At 40.5% G+C, this 18566-nt stretch overlaps 1 protein-coding gene across 7 annotated transcripts in view; it reads left to right on the forward strand.

Annotated features, from left to right (window-relative positions):
* The window catches only part of LOC134348231 (leucine-rich repeat and calponin homology domain-containing protein 1-like), a 431827-nt gene that overhangs the window by 359591 nt on the left and 53670 nt on the right, over positions 1-18566 (forward strand). For all 7 annotated transcript variants that reach the window (XM_063051296.1, XM_063051301.1, XM_063051300.1 and 4 more), the window contains 2 exons: positions 2719-2828; positions 6571-6708. In XM_063051296.1, the coding sequence (XP_062907366.1) occupies positions 2719-2828; positions 6571-6708 (248 nt within the window). The remainder of the gene's footprint in view (positions 1-2718; positions 2829-6570; positions 6709-18566) is intronic.

The raw sequence follows: 18566 nt of genomic DNA on the forward strand, positions 1-18566 counted from the left end.
TTATGTCAAACATACTTTTCAGCCGGTCGTCATTTGCAAGCTTGAGTTGATCTTCTTCCCGCGCTGACATGGATGGCGCGTGCGTAATGACCTCGCGTGCGTTCAAGCTCAACAGTGGCTGTGACAGGGAATAAGGAAAGGTGCAGCTGACTCATATCGCCAAATCATATTGTTTCCTCACAGCCCGGTAGCACATGCTTTGCGGCCTGGTGATTGGAGACTGCTGGACTAGAATATAAAAGCAAGGACGTAATGTTGAGACTTTATAAAACACTAGTGAGGCCTCACCTGGTGTATTGTGAGCAGTTTCAGGCGCCTTATCTTAGAAAGGATGTGCTGAAACTGGAGAGGGTTCAAAGGAGGTTCACAAAAATGATTTCAGGATTAAATAGCTTGTCATATGGAGAGCATTTGATGGGTCTGGGCCTGTATTCTCTAGGGTTCAGAAGAATGACGGGTGACCTCATTGAAATCTTTTGAATGTTGAAAGGTCTTAATAGGCCTTTGATGTTTGAGAGAATGTTTCCTATGGTGGGAGAATTTAGAACAGAGATGAGGAATTTCTTTAGTCAGAGAATGGTGAATCAGTAAAATTCTTTGCCACAGGCAGCCTTGGAGGCCAAGTCTTTATGTATATTTAAGGGAGATTGATAGATTCTTGATTAGTCAGGACATGAAGGGATATGGTGAGAAGGCAAGAGAGTGGGGCTGAGAGGAAATTGTATCAGCCATGATGAAGTGGTAGAGCAGACTCGATGGGCCAAATGGCCTAGTCCTGCTCCTGTATATTATGGTCTTATAGACATTCTTGATTGGAATTCCTACAGCCATAAGAAATCCCCTTTGTCTCCATAAGTTTCCAAAATAATGAACAATTCCAAAAGCATATTGAGAATCAGTGTAGATATCAGCTGATCTTCCTTCTGCCAGCTTACTGGCTTCAGTGGGAGCTGTCAGTTCTGTCTATTGCACAGAGGTACTAAGGGTCATGCTTTTGCCAGCACTTCAGTTTCAGAATCCGGCCATTCGAATTCCTCCCTCAATCCTTGTGGAGTTGTCGGTGTACAGAATCAGATCTGGATTCAATAGAGGTGTTTCGTTGTAATGACTTGCAATTTCATGGCATATTATTATTTGCACAGTTATGGTCATCATAGTCTAACCAGAATTCAGCACATTCATTCCCATTCCTAATGAGTAAGTTTACATTTAAGCCATCTAGTTTTTGCTCCCATCAAGGCAAGGAAGACTTCATTGTGATTGAATTCAAAATACATCTATTTCATTCTTATTTATTTGTTCAAACAGTATTATAAGACCAGAGGATTTTGAGGCAAAGGATTGGACCTGTTGAACCTGTTCTCCACCTTGTATGCTATCCCAACAACTTTTAACACAATGTCCTTTTTCACCACAAGAAAGACATTTGAGGGGATTGGCATCGGAGCTGTGGGTGTGACTCAGACTGAAATTGTTGAGGTGTATACAGTGAATTTCAGCCTCCTCCTCCTTTTGGTTAATAGGTGTTGGGTGTTGGCTGTTGACTAGCAAGCACAGACTGTTGACCACCTGTAGTGATATTATTTGGATTTCAATATCCCGTTTCACATGTGTGGTGGTTTGCACTAGCACACTGTACTGAGTGGAACAGCTGCTTCAGTCCAATTCAGTTTTGTCAGCTTCACCATTTTGGCATCATCTGGCTTCAATAAAAGTTGATTTCAAGGGACCCTATGCTGAGTCTTATATGCTACTTTCATTTATTCCCTGAACTCTTGAATAGCACAATCATACTGTCCTGCAGCATTCCTCATATTCAGAAACATCCTCACTTTCTTCCAGTTAGTCTGTATTGGGGCCTGTTATTCCAACCAACTTGTATATTTTGTTAAGCAACACACATCAAAGTAAAATCTCTTACTAACTCTTCCTTCAGTTAGTCCTGACGAAGGGTCTTGGCCTGAAACGTTGACTGTACCTCTTCCTAGAGATGCTGCCTGGCCTGCTGCGTTCACCAGCAACTTTGATATGTGTTGCTTCAATTTCCAGCATCTGCAGAATTCCTGTTGTTTGTATATTTTGTTTATCATTTCCCATTTCATCAACTGCATTAGTCAGGTGTTTGATTTGCCAAGAAGACAACATAGTAGCCAAAATGTGGATGCCATGATGTCGGTGCAGTTTGTATATGTTCTTAATATATTAAAGATCAGTACAGGTCTTCAAACTTCCTTTAAGAGGATGTGGGATTTCTTTGGACCATTTATCAATCTTTTCCAGTTGAGGTGGTTGATGGAAAACTATTGGTGTCATTTCATAAGTTCCATCTTCAGTTCTGCATGTCTTTACTTCATTCATTCATACTAAAATATTATTGTGAGGAAAGAATTGCTTCAGCTTCTGCAGTTTCAAATGATCGGAGATATTGGAAAGTTATGGATTCGCGAAGAGAGTAAATAATCAAGAATTTGAATCAGCAGGTGCAGAGTCTGGATCTGGAAAAGATGGTTGAACTAACGGGATAGCGAAAAAGGCTGGTGATTGAAATATATTCAGTACTTTATTTGGAAGTGGTTTAACTGTGTTAAAAAAGGAAGCCCAAACAGAATGAATTACACTCAGCCAAGCACATCGAAGGTAGAGAGAATATTATCAAGAAGCAGGGATTGTGGCAGGTTGCAGAATAACCTGAAGCTTTACCTCTTCTGTTTTTAACAGCTTTCTTCAGGTCATTGCGGCATATCGACTCCTTGGATCCTCAATTTACCATCCGTAGAAAAATGGAGCAGATGAGAGAGGAAAAGGAACATATAGAACAGCTCCGGGAGGTGAGGTGCTGATGCTGCCCCATCTACCAGTATTTTTGTTCAAGCTATGAAGCTGTGAATATGCAAATGTACTAAGATCAAGTCTATTGTCATGTGTCGTACTTGCTTTCAGCAGCATCACAGACATGGTGCAGAAAACACACAGAATGTAAATAATACATAAATTACACAATACAGTGAAAAGCGAGAAAAACAGTGCAAAAAAAGACAATTAGAGACAAGTTAGTGGTAGTGTAAGAGGCGGTCTGCAGTGTTCTGTTGCTGAGGCAGGGTTTAGGTGTACAGGTCTTTCAAGAACCTAATGTCTTAAATCATAAGACAAAGGAGCACAAGTTGGCCATTCGGCCCATCGAGTCTGCTCCGCCGTTTTATCATGAGCTGATCCATTCTCCCATTTAGTCCCACTCCCCCGCCTTCTCACCATAACCTTGGATGCCCTGGCTACTCAGATACCTATCAATCTCTGCCTTAAATACACCCAATGACTTGGCCTCCACTGCTGCCCATGGCAACAAATTCCATAGATTCACCACCCTCTGACTAAAAAAATTTCTTGGCATTTCTGTTCTGAATGGGCACCCTTCAACCCTTAAGTCATGCCCTCTGGTACTAGACTCCCCCATCATGGGAAACAACTTTGCCACATCCACTCTGTCCATGCCTTTCAACATTCAAAATGTTTCTATGAGGTCTCCCCTCATTCTTGTAAACTCCTAGGAATACAGTCCAAGAGCGGACAAACGTTCCTCATATGTTAACCCTCTCATTCCCGGAATCATTCTAGTGAATCTTCTCTGTACCCTCTCCAACGTCAGCACATCCTTTCTTAAATAAGGAGACCAGAATTGCCCACAGTACTCCAAGTGAGGTCTCACCAGTGCCTTATAGAGCCTCAACATCACATCCCTGCTCCTATACTCTATTCCTCTAGAAATGAATGCCAACATTGCATTCACCTTCTTCACTACCAACTCAACCTGGAGGTTAACCTTAAGGGTATCCTGTACGAGGACTCCCAAGTCCCGTTGCATCTCAGAACTTTGAATTCTTTCCCCATTTAAATAATAGTCTGCCCATTTATTTCTTCTGCCAGAGTGCATAACCATACACTTTCCCACATTGTATTTCATTTGCTACTTCTTTGCCCATTCTTCCAATCTATCCAAGTCTCTCTGCAGACTGTCCATTTCCTCAGCACTACCGGCCCCTCCACCTATCTTCGTATTGTCAGCAAACTTAGCCACAAAGCCATCTATTCCATAATCCAAATCGTTGATGTGCAATGTAAAAAGAAGCGGCCCCAACACGGACCCCTGTGGAACACCACTGGTAACCGGCACCCAACCAGAATATGATCCCTTTATTCCCACTCTCTTGTTTCCTGCCAATCAGCCAAAGCTTTATCCATGTATGTAACTTTCCTGTAATTCCATGGGCTCTTATCTTGTTAAGTAGCCTCATGTGTGGCACCTTGTCAAAGGCCTTCTGAAAATCCAAATATACAACATCCACTACATCTCCCTTGTCTAGCCTACTGGTAATTTCCTCAAAAAATTGTAATAGGTTTGTCAAGCAGGATTTTCCTTTAAGGAATCCATGCTGAGTTTGCCTATCTTGTCATATGCCTCCAGGTTCTCTGTAACCTCATCCTTGACAATCGACTCCAACAACTTCCCAACCACCGATGTCAAGCTAACAGGTCTATAATTTCCTTTTTGCTTCCTTTCCCCCTTCTTAAATAGCGGAGTGACATTTGCAATCTTCCAGTCCTCCGGAACCATGCCAGAATCTATCGACTTTTGAAAGATAATTGCTAATGCCTCCGCAATCTCCACAGCTACTTCCTTCAGAACACACGGGCGCATTCCATCTGGTCCGGGAGATTTATCTACCTTTAGACTATTCAGCTTCCTGAATACTTTCTCTGTCGTAATTGTGACTGCGCACACTTCTCTTCCCTGCCACCCTTGAGTGTCCGGTATACTGCTGATGTCTTCCTCAGTGAAGACTGATGCAAAATACTCGTTCAGTTCCTCTGCCATCTCCTTATCTCCCATTACAATTTCTCCAGCATCATTTTCTATCAGTCTTATATCTACTCTCATCTGTCTTTTACTCTTTATATACTTGAAAAAGCTTTTTTTAATGTTTGTAGGGAAGTAGCTGTTGTTGAACCCATTGTTGTTGGACTTCAGTTGGAACATTTTTTTAAAATTGCAGTGCAAAAGTGGTGTTAGTGCTGATCTTATGAGGTAGTGATTGGGGTTGTGCAGGTTGGTTCAGGAACCAAATGGTCGAAGGAAAGTAGCTGTAATTCCTGCCTTATGGTAGCAGCAAAAAGACATGACCTGAATGGTGGGGATCCTTGATGACAGATGCTGCCTTCTTGAGGCAGCACCTCCTGTCAGTGGTGGAAAAGTTTGTGTGGTGATGTACCTAGGCTATGTGTAATAATTACTGCAGCCTCTTGCATTGCTGTGCTTTGCCGTAGCAGGCATGATGCAGCCTTTCAACATTGCATCTGTAGGTTTGTTAGAGCATCTGGTGCAATGCCAAATCCCCTTAAGCTTCTTTGAAAATAGAGGCTCTGAAATGCCTTCTTCATGATTGCACCTTTATGGAATTAGGTGCTTTGAAATGTAAAATACAGCTCAAAAACATGTTAAAGAAAATAATAAACATAAGAGATTCTGCAGATGCTGGAAATCTGGAGCCATTCACAAAATGTTGGAGGAACTCAGCAGGTCAGGCAGCATCTCTGGAAATGAATAAAGACTTGACTTTTCATTGGAGTCTCAGCCCAAAACATGAACTATTTATCCATTTCCATTTATGCCGATTGATTTGCTGAGTTCCTTCAGCTTTTTGTGTGTGTTAAAGAAACTAATGTACTTTACCATCAGCACTTTTCTGCTGAATTATTCATCACACAATCACTATGATTTTTTATTTATTTAGAGATATAGTGTGAAAACAGGCCCTTCTAGCTGAAGAAATCTGCCCAGCAACCCACCTAGTGAACAGTAGCCTAATCACAGAACAATTTACAATGACTAGTGAACTGATTAACCAGTACTGTGGGAGGAAAGCAGAATGCCTGGAGGAAACCCACGCAGTCATCCTCCTTACATGTGATGCTGGAATTGAACTCTGAACTCCAGCAGCCCAGACTGTAATAGAGTTGCACTAACCACTACACTACTGTGGCACCCTTTGATGTGCTGGAGTCACAGCCAGACCAGTGAGACCGGATAATGTATCATGTACTGAAAAAAAAATATATATATATATAAAATTTTGATTATCCTTGGTTTGGGCAAGATCTTTGATTGTTGTCGAGATGAATGGTCTCGACTCAAAACGTCAAGTTTATGTCTCCCTCTATAGATGCCCTCTGACACACTGAGTTCCTCCGGGTGACTTGCTCAGGTACTTCATTATGGCTGATATAGATCCTGTCCTTGAAACAAAGTGGGCCTTCCATAAGTTGCTGGGGCTTAGCCATTTGTGTTAACTGAGAATAAGCACAAAGCAGGGCTGCAGTAGGATTTTTTTAAATTGGTGTGGCTCAGCTCCTATCCCTGAGGGAGCTTTGAGGATTATGTTCATGCAGGTAGAATGTTACTTAGCCCTGGTGAAACATGTGCACCAGAGACTTCTCTGGATTTTGGTGGGCTGTGGTGGATTGTTGTAAATTTAAGCCAGGTGTTTCTTACAAATCTGACTGAATCTTGTTCAACAGAACATTGAATCCAGACTAAAAATTAATCTACCTGAAGAAATTGGAGAAGCCTTGATGGACGGAGTGGTTCTGTGTCATTTAGTTAATCAGATCCGGCCGCGATCCGTGCTCAGTATACATGTACCATCACCTGCAGTGGTAAGCCTTCCATTTAGAAAGAACAGCTACATGGATTTGATAAAAGTTTTTGTTGTATCCAGTCTATATGATGATGCTATGTGTTGTTGCATATATTGTTCCTTATGTTGTGAGGTATGAAACAATATGCAATTTTGGGGATCCAAACATTGTTTTTCTGCTGAAAAAAGGAGTTAATATAGGAACACAAAGTGTACGATTGTCCAACTGATTTGTTTTCTGTCAACCTGACCATCCTCTGTCTATAGCAATAATGGAATTACTAGTAACCAATTCAACCTGACCATCCTCTGTCTACAGCAATAATGGAATTACTAGTTACCAATTCAACCTGACCATCCTCTGTCTACAGCAATAATGGAATTACTAGTAACCAATTCAACCTGACCATCCTCTGTCTACAGCAGTAATGGAATTACTAGTAACCAATTCAACCTGACCATCCTCTGTCTACAGCAGGCTCGGACAAAGCCCCAGCAGTGTGGAGCTTTGGCAATTTGAAGTTCATGTTACGACTAAGTATGCTCTCTCTACCACATATTTCAGATTACTGGAACACTGTTTCCTGAGGTGTTTTCCAAGCATTGAAATGCTGTGGAATTAACCAATTTCCCCCGGGATCAATAAACTATGACTATGACTATGACTATAAGAGTGGATCACTTCATCAACCTGTGAATGGTTCATGGCTGTCATTCCTTCAGCTTTCTTCATGTAGCTCAGCTGTACAGAGTCATCGTCATAGAACACTACAGCACAGAAACAGGCCTTTCTGCTCATCTAGTCTATGCCAAAATATTAATTTGCCCAGTCTCATCGACCTGCACCTGGACCATATCCATGTACTTACAGGTTTCCCCCGCCATCCGAAGGTAGAGTGTTCCTATGAAATGGTTCGTAAGCCGGAATGTCGTAAAGCAATTACCATTAATTTATATGGGAAAAATTTGTGAGCGTTCACAGACCCAGAAATAACCTACCAAATCATGCCAAGTAACACATAAAACCTAAAATAACAGTAACATATAGTAAAAGCAGGAATGATATGATGAATACACAGCCTATATAAAGTAGAAATACTTTTCCACAATCACTGCTGAACTGTTCACCGTAGTGAAAATCTCACGCAAGCGCTCTCCTGTAACCTTTCAGCTATGAAGCTGCCAAATCATATCAAATAACACGTAAAAATACACAGCCGATATAAAGTAGAAATAATGTACAGTCTAATATCACTTACTGGAATTGGGACGGCGCCAAGCACACTGATGATGGTGTGTTAGGCTGAGTCATCGGAGGTTGAGGTGGTGCAGTGGCCCCCAGCCTCTGGGCAGCAACCCGATACCGATCCGCGAAGCATGCAGTGGTACAGCGGTAGCCAGGATGCACTCAGCGCATCTTTAAGAAAAAAGCTGAAATAAACAAGCTAATTAATTAGGTAACACAAATAAAAGTTGCTGGTGAACGCAGCAGGCCAGGTAGCATCTCTAGGAAGAGGTGCAGTCGACGTTTCAGGCCGAGACCCTTCGTCAGCTAATTAATTAGGTGCTGCCTAAATGTCAACGCAATCAGCAATCGCCTCTGATCTGGGCTGATATTTATGTGCCAGGCGGCACCTAATTAATTAGCTTGTTTATTTCGGCTTTTTTCCTTAAAGATGTGCTGGGTGTGTCCCGACTACTGCTGCATTCTCCATGGATCAGTATCTGTCCGCAGCCTGGGGGTTGGGGTGGGTGGACACTGGGGTGTCGTCTGTTTCCAACAGGAAGGCAGGTCATCTCCTCCTATGACTGCCTGCCTCAATGTCGAAGGTCGAGGTTTGTCATCTGCTGTGGCTGGTGTGGAAGGCTTGAAAAACAACAGTATGCTTGACTGCTTAGCCTCGCGCATTTTTCTGTCATACAGTTCTTTTTAAGGACTCAAACCATCCTGCAAATATGCCCTAAACCGACGTACCCTTTCAAAATTAAAGTCGTACTTTATCATTGCAGCGAAAATCTCACGCAGTTGCTTCACGTTCAGTCCCTGGACGACTTCACTTTCGGTCCGTTCACTACTACATTGAGTTTCGATTGTTATCCTTTCCTCTTCCAATTGCATCAGCTCTTCATTTATCAGTTCTTGGTCATAGGATGCCAAAACCACTTCAACATCATTTTCGTCAACTTCCACAAGCCAAACTTACTTTGTCCTTACTTCGTTCACCACGATCGAAACGCTTAATTATGTCTAGTTTTACGCTAAGTGTAACACCCTTCCGAGCTCTTTTAGGCTTTTCCGATACCTTGGAACTCATCTTGCAAATGGCTGCTCAGAGGCACGTGTTTAAGCAATGCTGGCGAGAATGCAGTTCCGAATCCGGGGGAGAGCGGCTGCTCGGGGCGCACGCTGCCTTTTATCGTGCGCTACTTTTTCCGCGTGCTGCCTTTTTTCATAACAGTGAAGACACCTTCTGTTAGCGAAAACAGGTAACTAATGTAGGTCTTTTGTAACAGTGAGATTTCGTAAAGCAGGGGACAGCCGTACCTAAATTCCTCTTAAATGTTAAAGTCAAGTCATTCACCAAATACGCTGGCAGCTTGTTCCACACTCTCACCACCCTCTAAGTGAAGAAGTTCTCCTTCATGTTGCCCTTAGATATGTCACATTTCACCCTTAACCCATGACCTCTTCTAGTGGAAAAAGCCTACTTGCATTTACCCTATCTACACTGAGAGGTGACTTTATTAGGTGCACTTGTCTATCTGCTCATTAAGATAAATATCCAGTCAACCAATCATGTGGCATTAACTCAATGCATAAAAGCAAACAGACATGACATGGAAAGAAATGTGATCTAAGTGTCTTTGACTATGGGATGCATATTGGTAGTAGACGGGGTTTGAATATCTCAGAAACTGCTGATCTCTTGGAATTTTCACACACAGTAGTCTCTAGAGTTTACGGAGAATGGTGCGAGAAACAAAAAAAATCCAGTGAGTGGCAGTTCTGTGGGCAAAAATGCCTTGTTAATGTGAGAAGTCAGAGGAGAACGGCCAGACTGGTTGAGACTGACCAGGTGACAGTAAATTAAATAACCACGCATTACAATAGTTATTTGCAGAAGTGCCAGTGTAGCGTAGCCACAGATCTACCCTGGTTGGTGCTGCAAAACCTCTCACTCGTTGGCATTACATTCCATCAATTAACTTCGCAAACACGAGGAAATCTGCAGATTCTGGAAATTCAAGCAACACACATAAAAGTTGCTGGTGAATGCAGCAGGCCAGGCAGCATCTCTAGGAAGAGGTACGTTGACTGTACCTCTCCCTCGAGATGCTGCCTGGCCTGCTGCGTTCACCAGCAACTTTTATGTGTGTTGCCATCAATTAACCTACTTGATTAATGTTTTTGAACTGTGGGAGGAAACCAGAGGACCTGGAGAAAGCCCACAAATTCCACAGAATAACATGCATTGGAAGACCACAATCTGTGCAGATTGAAAGCAACATCTCCATCTCACTAACAATTAACACTGGCGCATCTCAGGGATGTGCTAAGCCCACTCTCTACTCTCTACAGGCACTGCTCAAATACCATCTATAAATTTGTTGGCAGAATTTCAGATGGTGACAAGAGGGCATACAGAAGCGAGATATACCAGCTAGTTGAATAGTCCTTCAGCAACAACTTTGCACTCAACTAAGACCAAAGAACTAATTGTGGACTTGAGAAAGAGTAAGATGAGGGAACACACACCAGTCCTCATAGAGGGACCAGATGTGGAAAGAGTGAGAGATTTCAATATCTCTGAGAATCTAACCTGGACCTAACATATTGATGCAGCTCCAAAGAAGACAGGATAACGACTATATTTAATTAGGAGTTTGAGAAGATTTGGTATGTCTCCATAAACCACTTGAAAGTTTCTATAGATTTAGATTAGATTATGAGGACACGCAGTCCTCTTTTATTGTCATTTAGTAATGCATGCATTAAGACAGCGGTCCCCAACCACCGGGCCGCAGACCGGTACCGGGCCGCGAGGCAACGATATGATTTGGCGAGAGGAGTCAGCTGCACCTTTCCTCATTCCCTGTCACGCACTGTTGAGTTTGAATGCACGCGAGGTCATTACCCGCACGTCATCCATGTCAGCGCGGGAAGGAGATCAACTCCTCGAGCTTGCAAATGACGGCGGGCTGAAAAGTATAGAAACATAGAAACATAGAAAATAGGTGCAGGAGTAGGCCATTCGGCCCTTCCAGCCTGCACCGCCATTTATTATGATCATGGCTGATCATCCAACTCAGAACCCAGCCTTCCCTCCATACCCCCTGACCCCTGTAGCCACAAGGGCCATATCTAACTTCCTTTTAAACATAGCTAATGAACTGGCCTCAACAGTTTGCTGTGGCAGAGAATTCCACAGATTCACCACTCTCTGTGTGAAGAAGTTTTTCCTAACCTCGGTCCTAAAAGGCTTCCCCTCTATCCTCAAACTGTGACCCCTCGTTCTAGACCTCCCCAACATCGGGAACAATCTTCCCGCATCTAGCCTGTCCAATCCCTTTAGGATCTTATACGTTTCAATCAGATCCCCCCTCAATCTTCTAAATTCCAACGAGTACAAGCCCAGTTCATCCAGTCTTTCTTCATATGAAAGACCTGCCATCCCAGGAATCAATCTGGTGAACCTTCTTTGTACTCCCTCTATGGCAAAGATGTCTTTCCTCAGATTAGGGGACCAAAACTGCACACAATACTCCAGGTGTGGTCTCACCAAGGCCTTGTACAACTGCAGTAGTACCTCCCTGCTCCTGTACTCGAATCCTCTCGCTATAAATGCCAGCATACCGTTCGCCTTTTTCACCGCCTGCTGTACCTGCATGCCCACTTTCAATGTTTGACATAACATCTCTGCCGGCATTCCGGATCAAAGTCAAGGCTAAATATTCTGAGATAGTCAGGAAAGCACTGAAAACGTTGCTTCCATTTCCAACATTTCTCTGCAATGAATGCAACGATAGCTAAATTGCGGAATAGACTGGACATAAGGAACCCTCTTCGAGTATCGCTGTCTCCCATCACCCCTTGATAGGACCGTCTTGTTGCAGGAAAACAAGCCCAGGGCTCCCACTGATTCAGCGATATTGGTGCGTTGCAATGATTTTATATGTTTATACGAGGAAAATATGCGCTGTGTGTTTGATATCCAAACGTTACTTAAAACGTTATGATGCTATTATAAGTGACTTATATAACCATGTAACAATTATGGCATGGAAATAGGCGATCTCGCCCCTTCTAGTCCGTGCCGAACGCTACTCTCACCTAGTCACACCGACCTGTTCTCAGCCCATAACCCTCCATTCCTTTCCTGTCCATATACCCATCCAATTTTTCTTTAAATGATAATATCAAACCTGCCTCTACCACTTCTACTGGAAGTTCGTTTAACACTTCAAGCTTCCCTGTCCTCCCCTGATAATTGCCTTATCCCTATATTCATGCGAGGAAAATGCGCTGTATGTTTAATATTAAATTCGTTAGATAAACCCTTTTAGAAACAAAATTGAGTGTATTAGCCACTTATCACCTACATTCCGGTCGTGATTAACACACCCCTACCCCCCGCTGCTGCCACCAATAGAATCGGCAAAAACAATTTTTAAGAAATCGGCACATAAACACATGTGCAAGTTACGCATGCGCACTGGTGCCCGCGCAAGGCTTCATGGTCATTATAGTCTTTCTTGGGGTAAACCCAACGTATTTGACTGCTACTCTTGTACGTTGGCAACCCTACCCCCCCCCCCGGTCGGCCGGTCCGCAAGAATATTGTCAATATGAAACCGGTCCGCAGTACGAGAAAGGTTGGGGACCCCTGCATTAAGAAATGATACAATGTTTCTCCAGAATGATATCATAGAAACACATGACAAACCGACTGAAAAACTGACAAAAAACACATAATTATAACATATATATATAACAACAGTGCAAAGCAATACCGTAATTTGATAAAGAACAGGCCATGGGCACGGTAATAAGTCTCAAAGTCTCTCGAAAGTCCCATCATCTCATGCAGATGGTGAACCTCGAGTGCCGCAAACTTGCCAATGCAGCATCCCAGAAGCATCCGACCACAGTCCGACTCTGAGCCTCCAACCAGCTTTCTGACACCGAGCACCATCTCTGCCGAGCGCTTCGACCCCGGCTTTGCAATAGGCAAAGCTGAGGATTTGGGGCCTTCCCCTCCGGAGATTCTCGATCGCACAGTAGCAGCGGCAGCGAAGCGGGCATTTCAGAAGTTTCTCCAGGTGTTCCTCCATGCTTCTCACGGCTGTCTCCATCAAATCAGGGTTGTGCACGGCCCCCTAGTTAACACATACGATATCATTCGGAACGGCCGCGTGCGCTGTGTCACGCCGCCATCTTTTCCTCCCTCCTCATAGATGTAGCTTAGCATTCCAACTGACTGTATCACTGTCTGGTATTGGGGGGGGGGGTGCTGCTAATGCATAAGATCAAAGTAAGCTGCAGAGAGTTGTAAACTTAGTCAACTCCATCATGAGCCCCAAGACATCTTCAAGGAGCGATACCTCAAAAAGGCGATGTCCATCATTAAGGACCCTCTACAACCAGGTCATGCCCTGTTCTCATTGCTACCATCAAGAAGAAAAAGTTCAAAGTAAAATTTATTATCAGAGTACATACAGGTTACCACATACAACCCTGAGATTCTTTTTCTGTGGACATACTTAGTAAATCTATAGAATAGTAACTGTAAACATCAGGGATTACAAACTGTAAACAAACTGTGCAAATGCAGATATAAATAAATAGTAATAAATAACAAGCATGGAGAGCCCTTAACCAAGCGTAGCTATTGTTCGGATGTTTGAGGGGTGTTAACTCTTCTTGAACCTGGTGGTGTGAGTTCTGAGGTTCTTGTAACTTCTACCTGATGGCAGCAGTGAGAAAAGAACATGGTCTGGGTGGTAAGGATCTTTGATGATGGATGCCGCTTTCCTACGGCAAAGTTTCATGCAGATGTGCTCAATGGTTGGGAGGGTTTTGCCCGTGATGTACTGGGCCGAATCCACTACCTTTTGTGGGATTTTACATTCAAAGGCATTGGTGTTCCCATACCAGACCAAAATGCAGCCAGTCAGCACCATACATCTATAGAAGTTTGCCAAGGTTTTCAGTGACATGCCAAACCTCCACAGCTTCCTGAGGGAGTAGAGGTGCTGTTGTGCCTTCTTTCTTTCTTTCTTTTTCAATCTTTTTTATTGAGTTTCAAATGATAAACTTAATGATAATAATACAAAGAGATCGGGATTACATTAATAACGGTTAGCGTATACAGACACAGACTCCAGATCTGAGTAACGTATTTAATATAAACCTCCCAATCTTTTAATAACTGGACATGAAAAAGATTCAAGAAAAAGTTTTTACCCCCTATGCTAAAAAAAACAAAACAAAGGTTGGGCTGCCATATTTCATCGGTTAAGATCATTATGTGTCATTAACTCTGCTCCTCTATACACAAGCAAAAAGTTACTAAAAAGGATTCGGAAAAGGTCAGCTTACATCACATGAAAGTGTTGAATAAATAGCCTCCATGTTTCTTCAAATTTAACCAAAGGATTAATGGTACCACTCCTAATATTTTTCAAGTTCAAACATGTTATAGTTTGGGAAAACCATTGAAATATAGTAGGGGGATTAGAATCCTTCCATTTAAATAAAGTGGATCTTCTGGTTATTAATGTAACAAATGCAATCAAATGACAAGCTGAAGGGGATAAATGACTAAAGTCTATCATTGATAGTACAAAAATTGCAGTAATAGGATGAGGTTGTAAATCAATACGCGAAACTACTGAAATAATATCAAAAATGTCTTTCCAATATTTTTCCAAAAGAGGGCAAGACCAAAACATATGTGTCAAGGAAGCTACCTCAGAATTACATCTGTCACAGACAGGATTTATATGACCATAAAAACGAGCTAACTTATCCTTAGACATATGGGCCCCATGAAATTGTATCAAAGCCACCTTAAGTTATATCAAAGCGTGTCTAGCACACATTGAAGAAGTGTTAACTAGTTGGAGAATTTTCTCCCATTTCTCTATGAGTAAAGATACTTGAAGTTCTCTTTCCCATTCATTCTTAATTTTATCAGACATACCTAAATGTGTTATCGTAATTAAATCATAATCAATTGCTATTAAACTCTTCTGATAGAGGTTTAAACCTAAAATATTTTCGGTAATTTCGGTTTGATGTGATATTGGAAAAGTAGATAAAATAACCTTCAAAAAGTTTCTAATCTGTAAATATCTGAAAAAATGTGATCTAGGCAAATTATACTTATTAGACAACTGTTCAAAGGACATGAGGCAATTATCCATGAATAAATCACGGAAACATATTATTCCCTTCATTTTCCATAAAAGAAAAGCTTGATCAGTTCTGGATGGTTGGGAAAAAAAATTGGATATAATAGGACTTGATAGGATAAATTTATTCAATGCAAAAAATTCACGAAATTGAAACCATATTCGTATTGTATGTTTAATTATTGGATTAATCATTTGTTTATTCAGTTTAGTAAGTGCAAAGAAAAGCGAAGCCCCTAAAATGAGAACCCCTGTACAGACTCACACTCGAAGTTCACCCTTCGTAGACATTGTATTTCATCCAGATCTTGTGTCCAGAACATTAGATATCGGATATTAATTGCCCAATAATAGAATCTAAAGTTCGGCAATGCCAAACCGCCATCCTTTTTTGATTTCTGTAAATATTTCTTCCTTAATCTAGGATTTTTATTCTGCCATATATATAAAGAAATTTTAGAATCAATAATATCAAAAAAGGATTTAGAGATGAAGATTGCTACTGCCTGAAATAGATACAGAAATTTAGGTAAAATAATCATCTTAATAGCATTGATTCGACTAATCAATGATAGGGACAATGGGGACCATTTAGTAAGCAGTTGTTTAACATGATCAATTAAGGGTAAAAAGTTAACTGTAAATAGATCCTTATGCTTCTGAGTAATTTTAACACCCAAATAAGTAAAATAATCAGTAACCAGTCTAAATGGTGATTGTCTATAGATTGGAACTTGCATATTTAATGGAAAAAGCTCACTCTTATTAAGATTCAATTTATAACCAGAAAAACTACTAAACTGAGCAAGTAGTAATATTATTGCAGGGATGGATTTCTCTGGATTGGAGATATATAGTAACAGAGGTCATCTGCATATAATGCAGACCTTATGCGTCTCATTCCCACGAATAATGCCAAATATATTGGGTGAATCATGAAGAGCGATTGCCAAGGACTCCAAGGCAATATTAGATAGTAAAGGGCTTAAAGGACAGCTCTGTCTAGTACTTCGAAAAAGCCTAAAAAAGGGGGATCTCTGATTATTAGTAATTACAGAAGCTAAAATGTTGGGCTAAAACTAAATTTCTCAAGGATGTTAAATAAATATTCCCACTCAACTCTTATCAAACGCTTTCTAGGCGTCAAGTGAAAGAACACATTCTGGAGTTTTAGATGAAGAAGTATATACAATGTTCATCAACCTCCTAACATTAAAATACGAATAACGATTTTTAATAAATCCTGTCTGGTCATCAGAGACCATTTGTGGCAATACATTTTCCAATCTAATTGCTAATATTTTGGAAGAAAATTTGGAGTCCACACTTAACAAGAATATAGGTTTATATGATGCACATTCAGTGGGGTCTTTATCTTTTTTAGGAATTAAAGAAATAGATGCTTCATAAAAAGATTGTGGTAATTTACCTACGAATAAGGCATCCTGATAGATTCTACATAACCAAGGAGAAAGTAGACTTGAAAAAGATTTTAAAAATTCTACTGTATACACATCCAGGCCAGGTGCTTTACCAGAATTCATCGAGGAAATTCTTTCTTTATTTCTTCTTCCGTAATGGATGCATCTAATGTTAAATATTCATTAAGTGGTAATTTCGGAATATTCAATTTTCTTAAAAATTCATGTATTATGGTAGAATCATCAGGAAATTCTGATTGGTATAAACAGGTATAGAATTCTTGAAAAGATTTATTAATTCCGTTGTAGTCAACCGTCAAGGTACCATCCCGTTTACAAACTTTAATAATCTGACATTTAGCCGAAGCAGCTTTCAATTGGTTGGCCAGTAATTTACCTGATTTATCACCATGTATATAAAATTGACTCTTAGTTTTAAGTAATTGATTTTCAACTGGGGACGTTAATAACAAACTGTGTTGCATCTGAAGTTCAACTCTCTTTTTGTAAAGCTCCAAATTAGGAGCAGCAGAATATTTTTTTTGTCAATTTCTTTAATCCTATCAACCAATGTATGTATTTCATTATTAATTTGTTTTTTTTCAATCCAGCAGAATATGAAATAATTTGCCCACAGATATATACTTTAAAAATGTCCCATAATATCCCACTGGAAATTCCTTCTGTAAAATTATTTGAGAAGAAGAAGGCAATCTGTTCTTTAATAATGTTAACAAAATTTAAGTCCTGAAGCAGAGTAGAATTGAACCTCCATTGTCTAGCACTGAAAGTTACATCAGTTAATTTGATTGATAGTTTCAGGGGCGCATGATCAGAGACGGCAATTGCATCGTACTCACAGGCAGTAACAGATGAAACTAATTGAGAGTCAATAAATAATCAATTCTAGAGTAATTATGATATACATGAGAAAAGAATGAGAATTCTTTATCATTAGGATGTAAAAACCTCCAAGCTTCTAAAATTCCAGAATCAACTAAAAAGGAATTAATAAAAATAGCTGATTTGTTTGGAAGTACCTGACTGGGCGCAGACCTGTCCATTGAGAGATTCAGGCAACAGGTGAAATCTCCGCCAATTATATTCGTTTAAATTAGGAAGAGATGCAAATAAATGTTTAAAGAATTCAGGATAATTGGTATTTGGTGCATAGATATTAACCATAACAACTTTTTGGTTATAAAGTAAACCAGTAATTAACAGAAATCTACCATTCAGGTCTGAAATTGTTTCATAGTGAACAAATGAAATCGAGGAATCTATAAAAATATAGACTCCTTTCACTTTAGCCTGTGAGTTGGAATGAAATTTCTTTTCCTTTCCAAAACCTAAAAAAATCGCTGATTATCCTCTTTCCTTACATGAGTCTCCTGGGCAAAGATAATCTAAGCATTCAATTTATGAAAAACTTTAAAAATCTTTTTCCGTTTAATCGGATGATTCAAACTATTCGTATTCCAGGAAACAAAGTTAATAATATTATCCATTGTACTTGAATAAGCCATATGGTGTGTAAAGGGTTAACCTTACCGCATAGGAAACTCATGAATCAGGAAGAGGGAAAAAGTTTAAAGAGGAACAGGAAGTCACAACAATTCAGACATATTTGTAGTTTCAGATCAGCCTAGATGGAAAAAACTAAACTAAATATAGTCTCACCTCCCCACCCACAAAAGCCTGAAAACTGGCCAATAGACAGCCAGAAAGCTAGCTAGACACTTCCCTACCCCCATCTCTCTTGAAGGCAAGTCTCCAAAGTTGAAAAGAATTCAAAACACCACCCACAATCAAAACATTGAGAAGAGAATGCCATAAAAAAACACCAAACAAATGTTAAAGCAAACAGCCTTTTGCAAAACATTTTGAAAGGCAAGATCTTGGAAAGTGAAATAGAATACAATCTTATTAATATTTCAATAAAAAAATCAATCACCAAATCAGATTCTTAATTATTTTCAAAAACAGACAATTGAAAATAATAAAATAAAATAATAAAGGGAGTAAAAAAAGGAACATTAGC

This window comes from Mobula hypostoma, chromosome 6 (genome assembly GCF_963921235.1).
Source record: "Mobula hypostoma chromosome 6, sMobHyp1.1, whole genome shotgun sequence".
NCBI lineage: Eukaryota > Metazoa > Chordata > Chondrichthyes > Myliobatiformes > Myliobatidae > Mobula > Mobula hypostoma.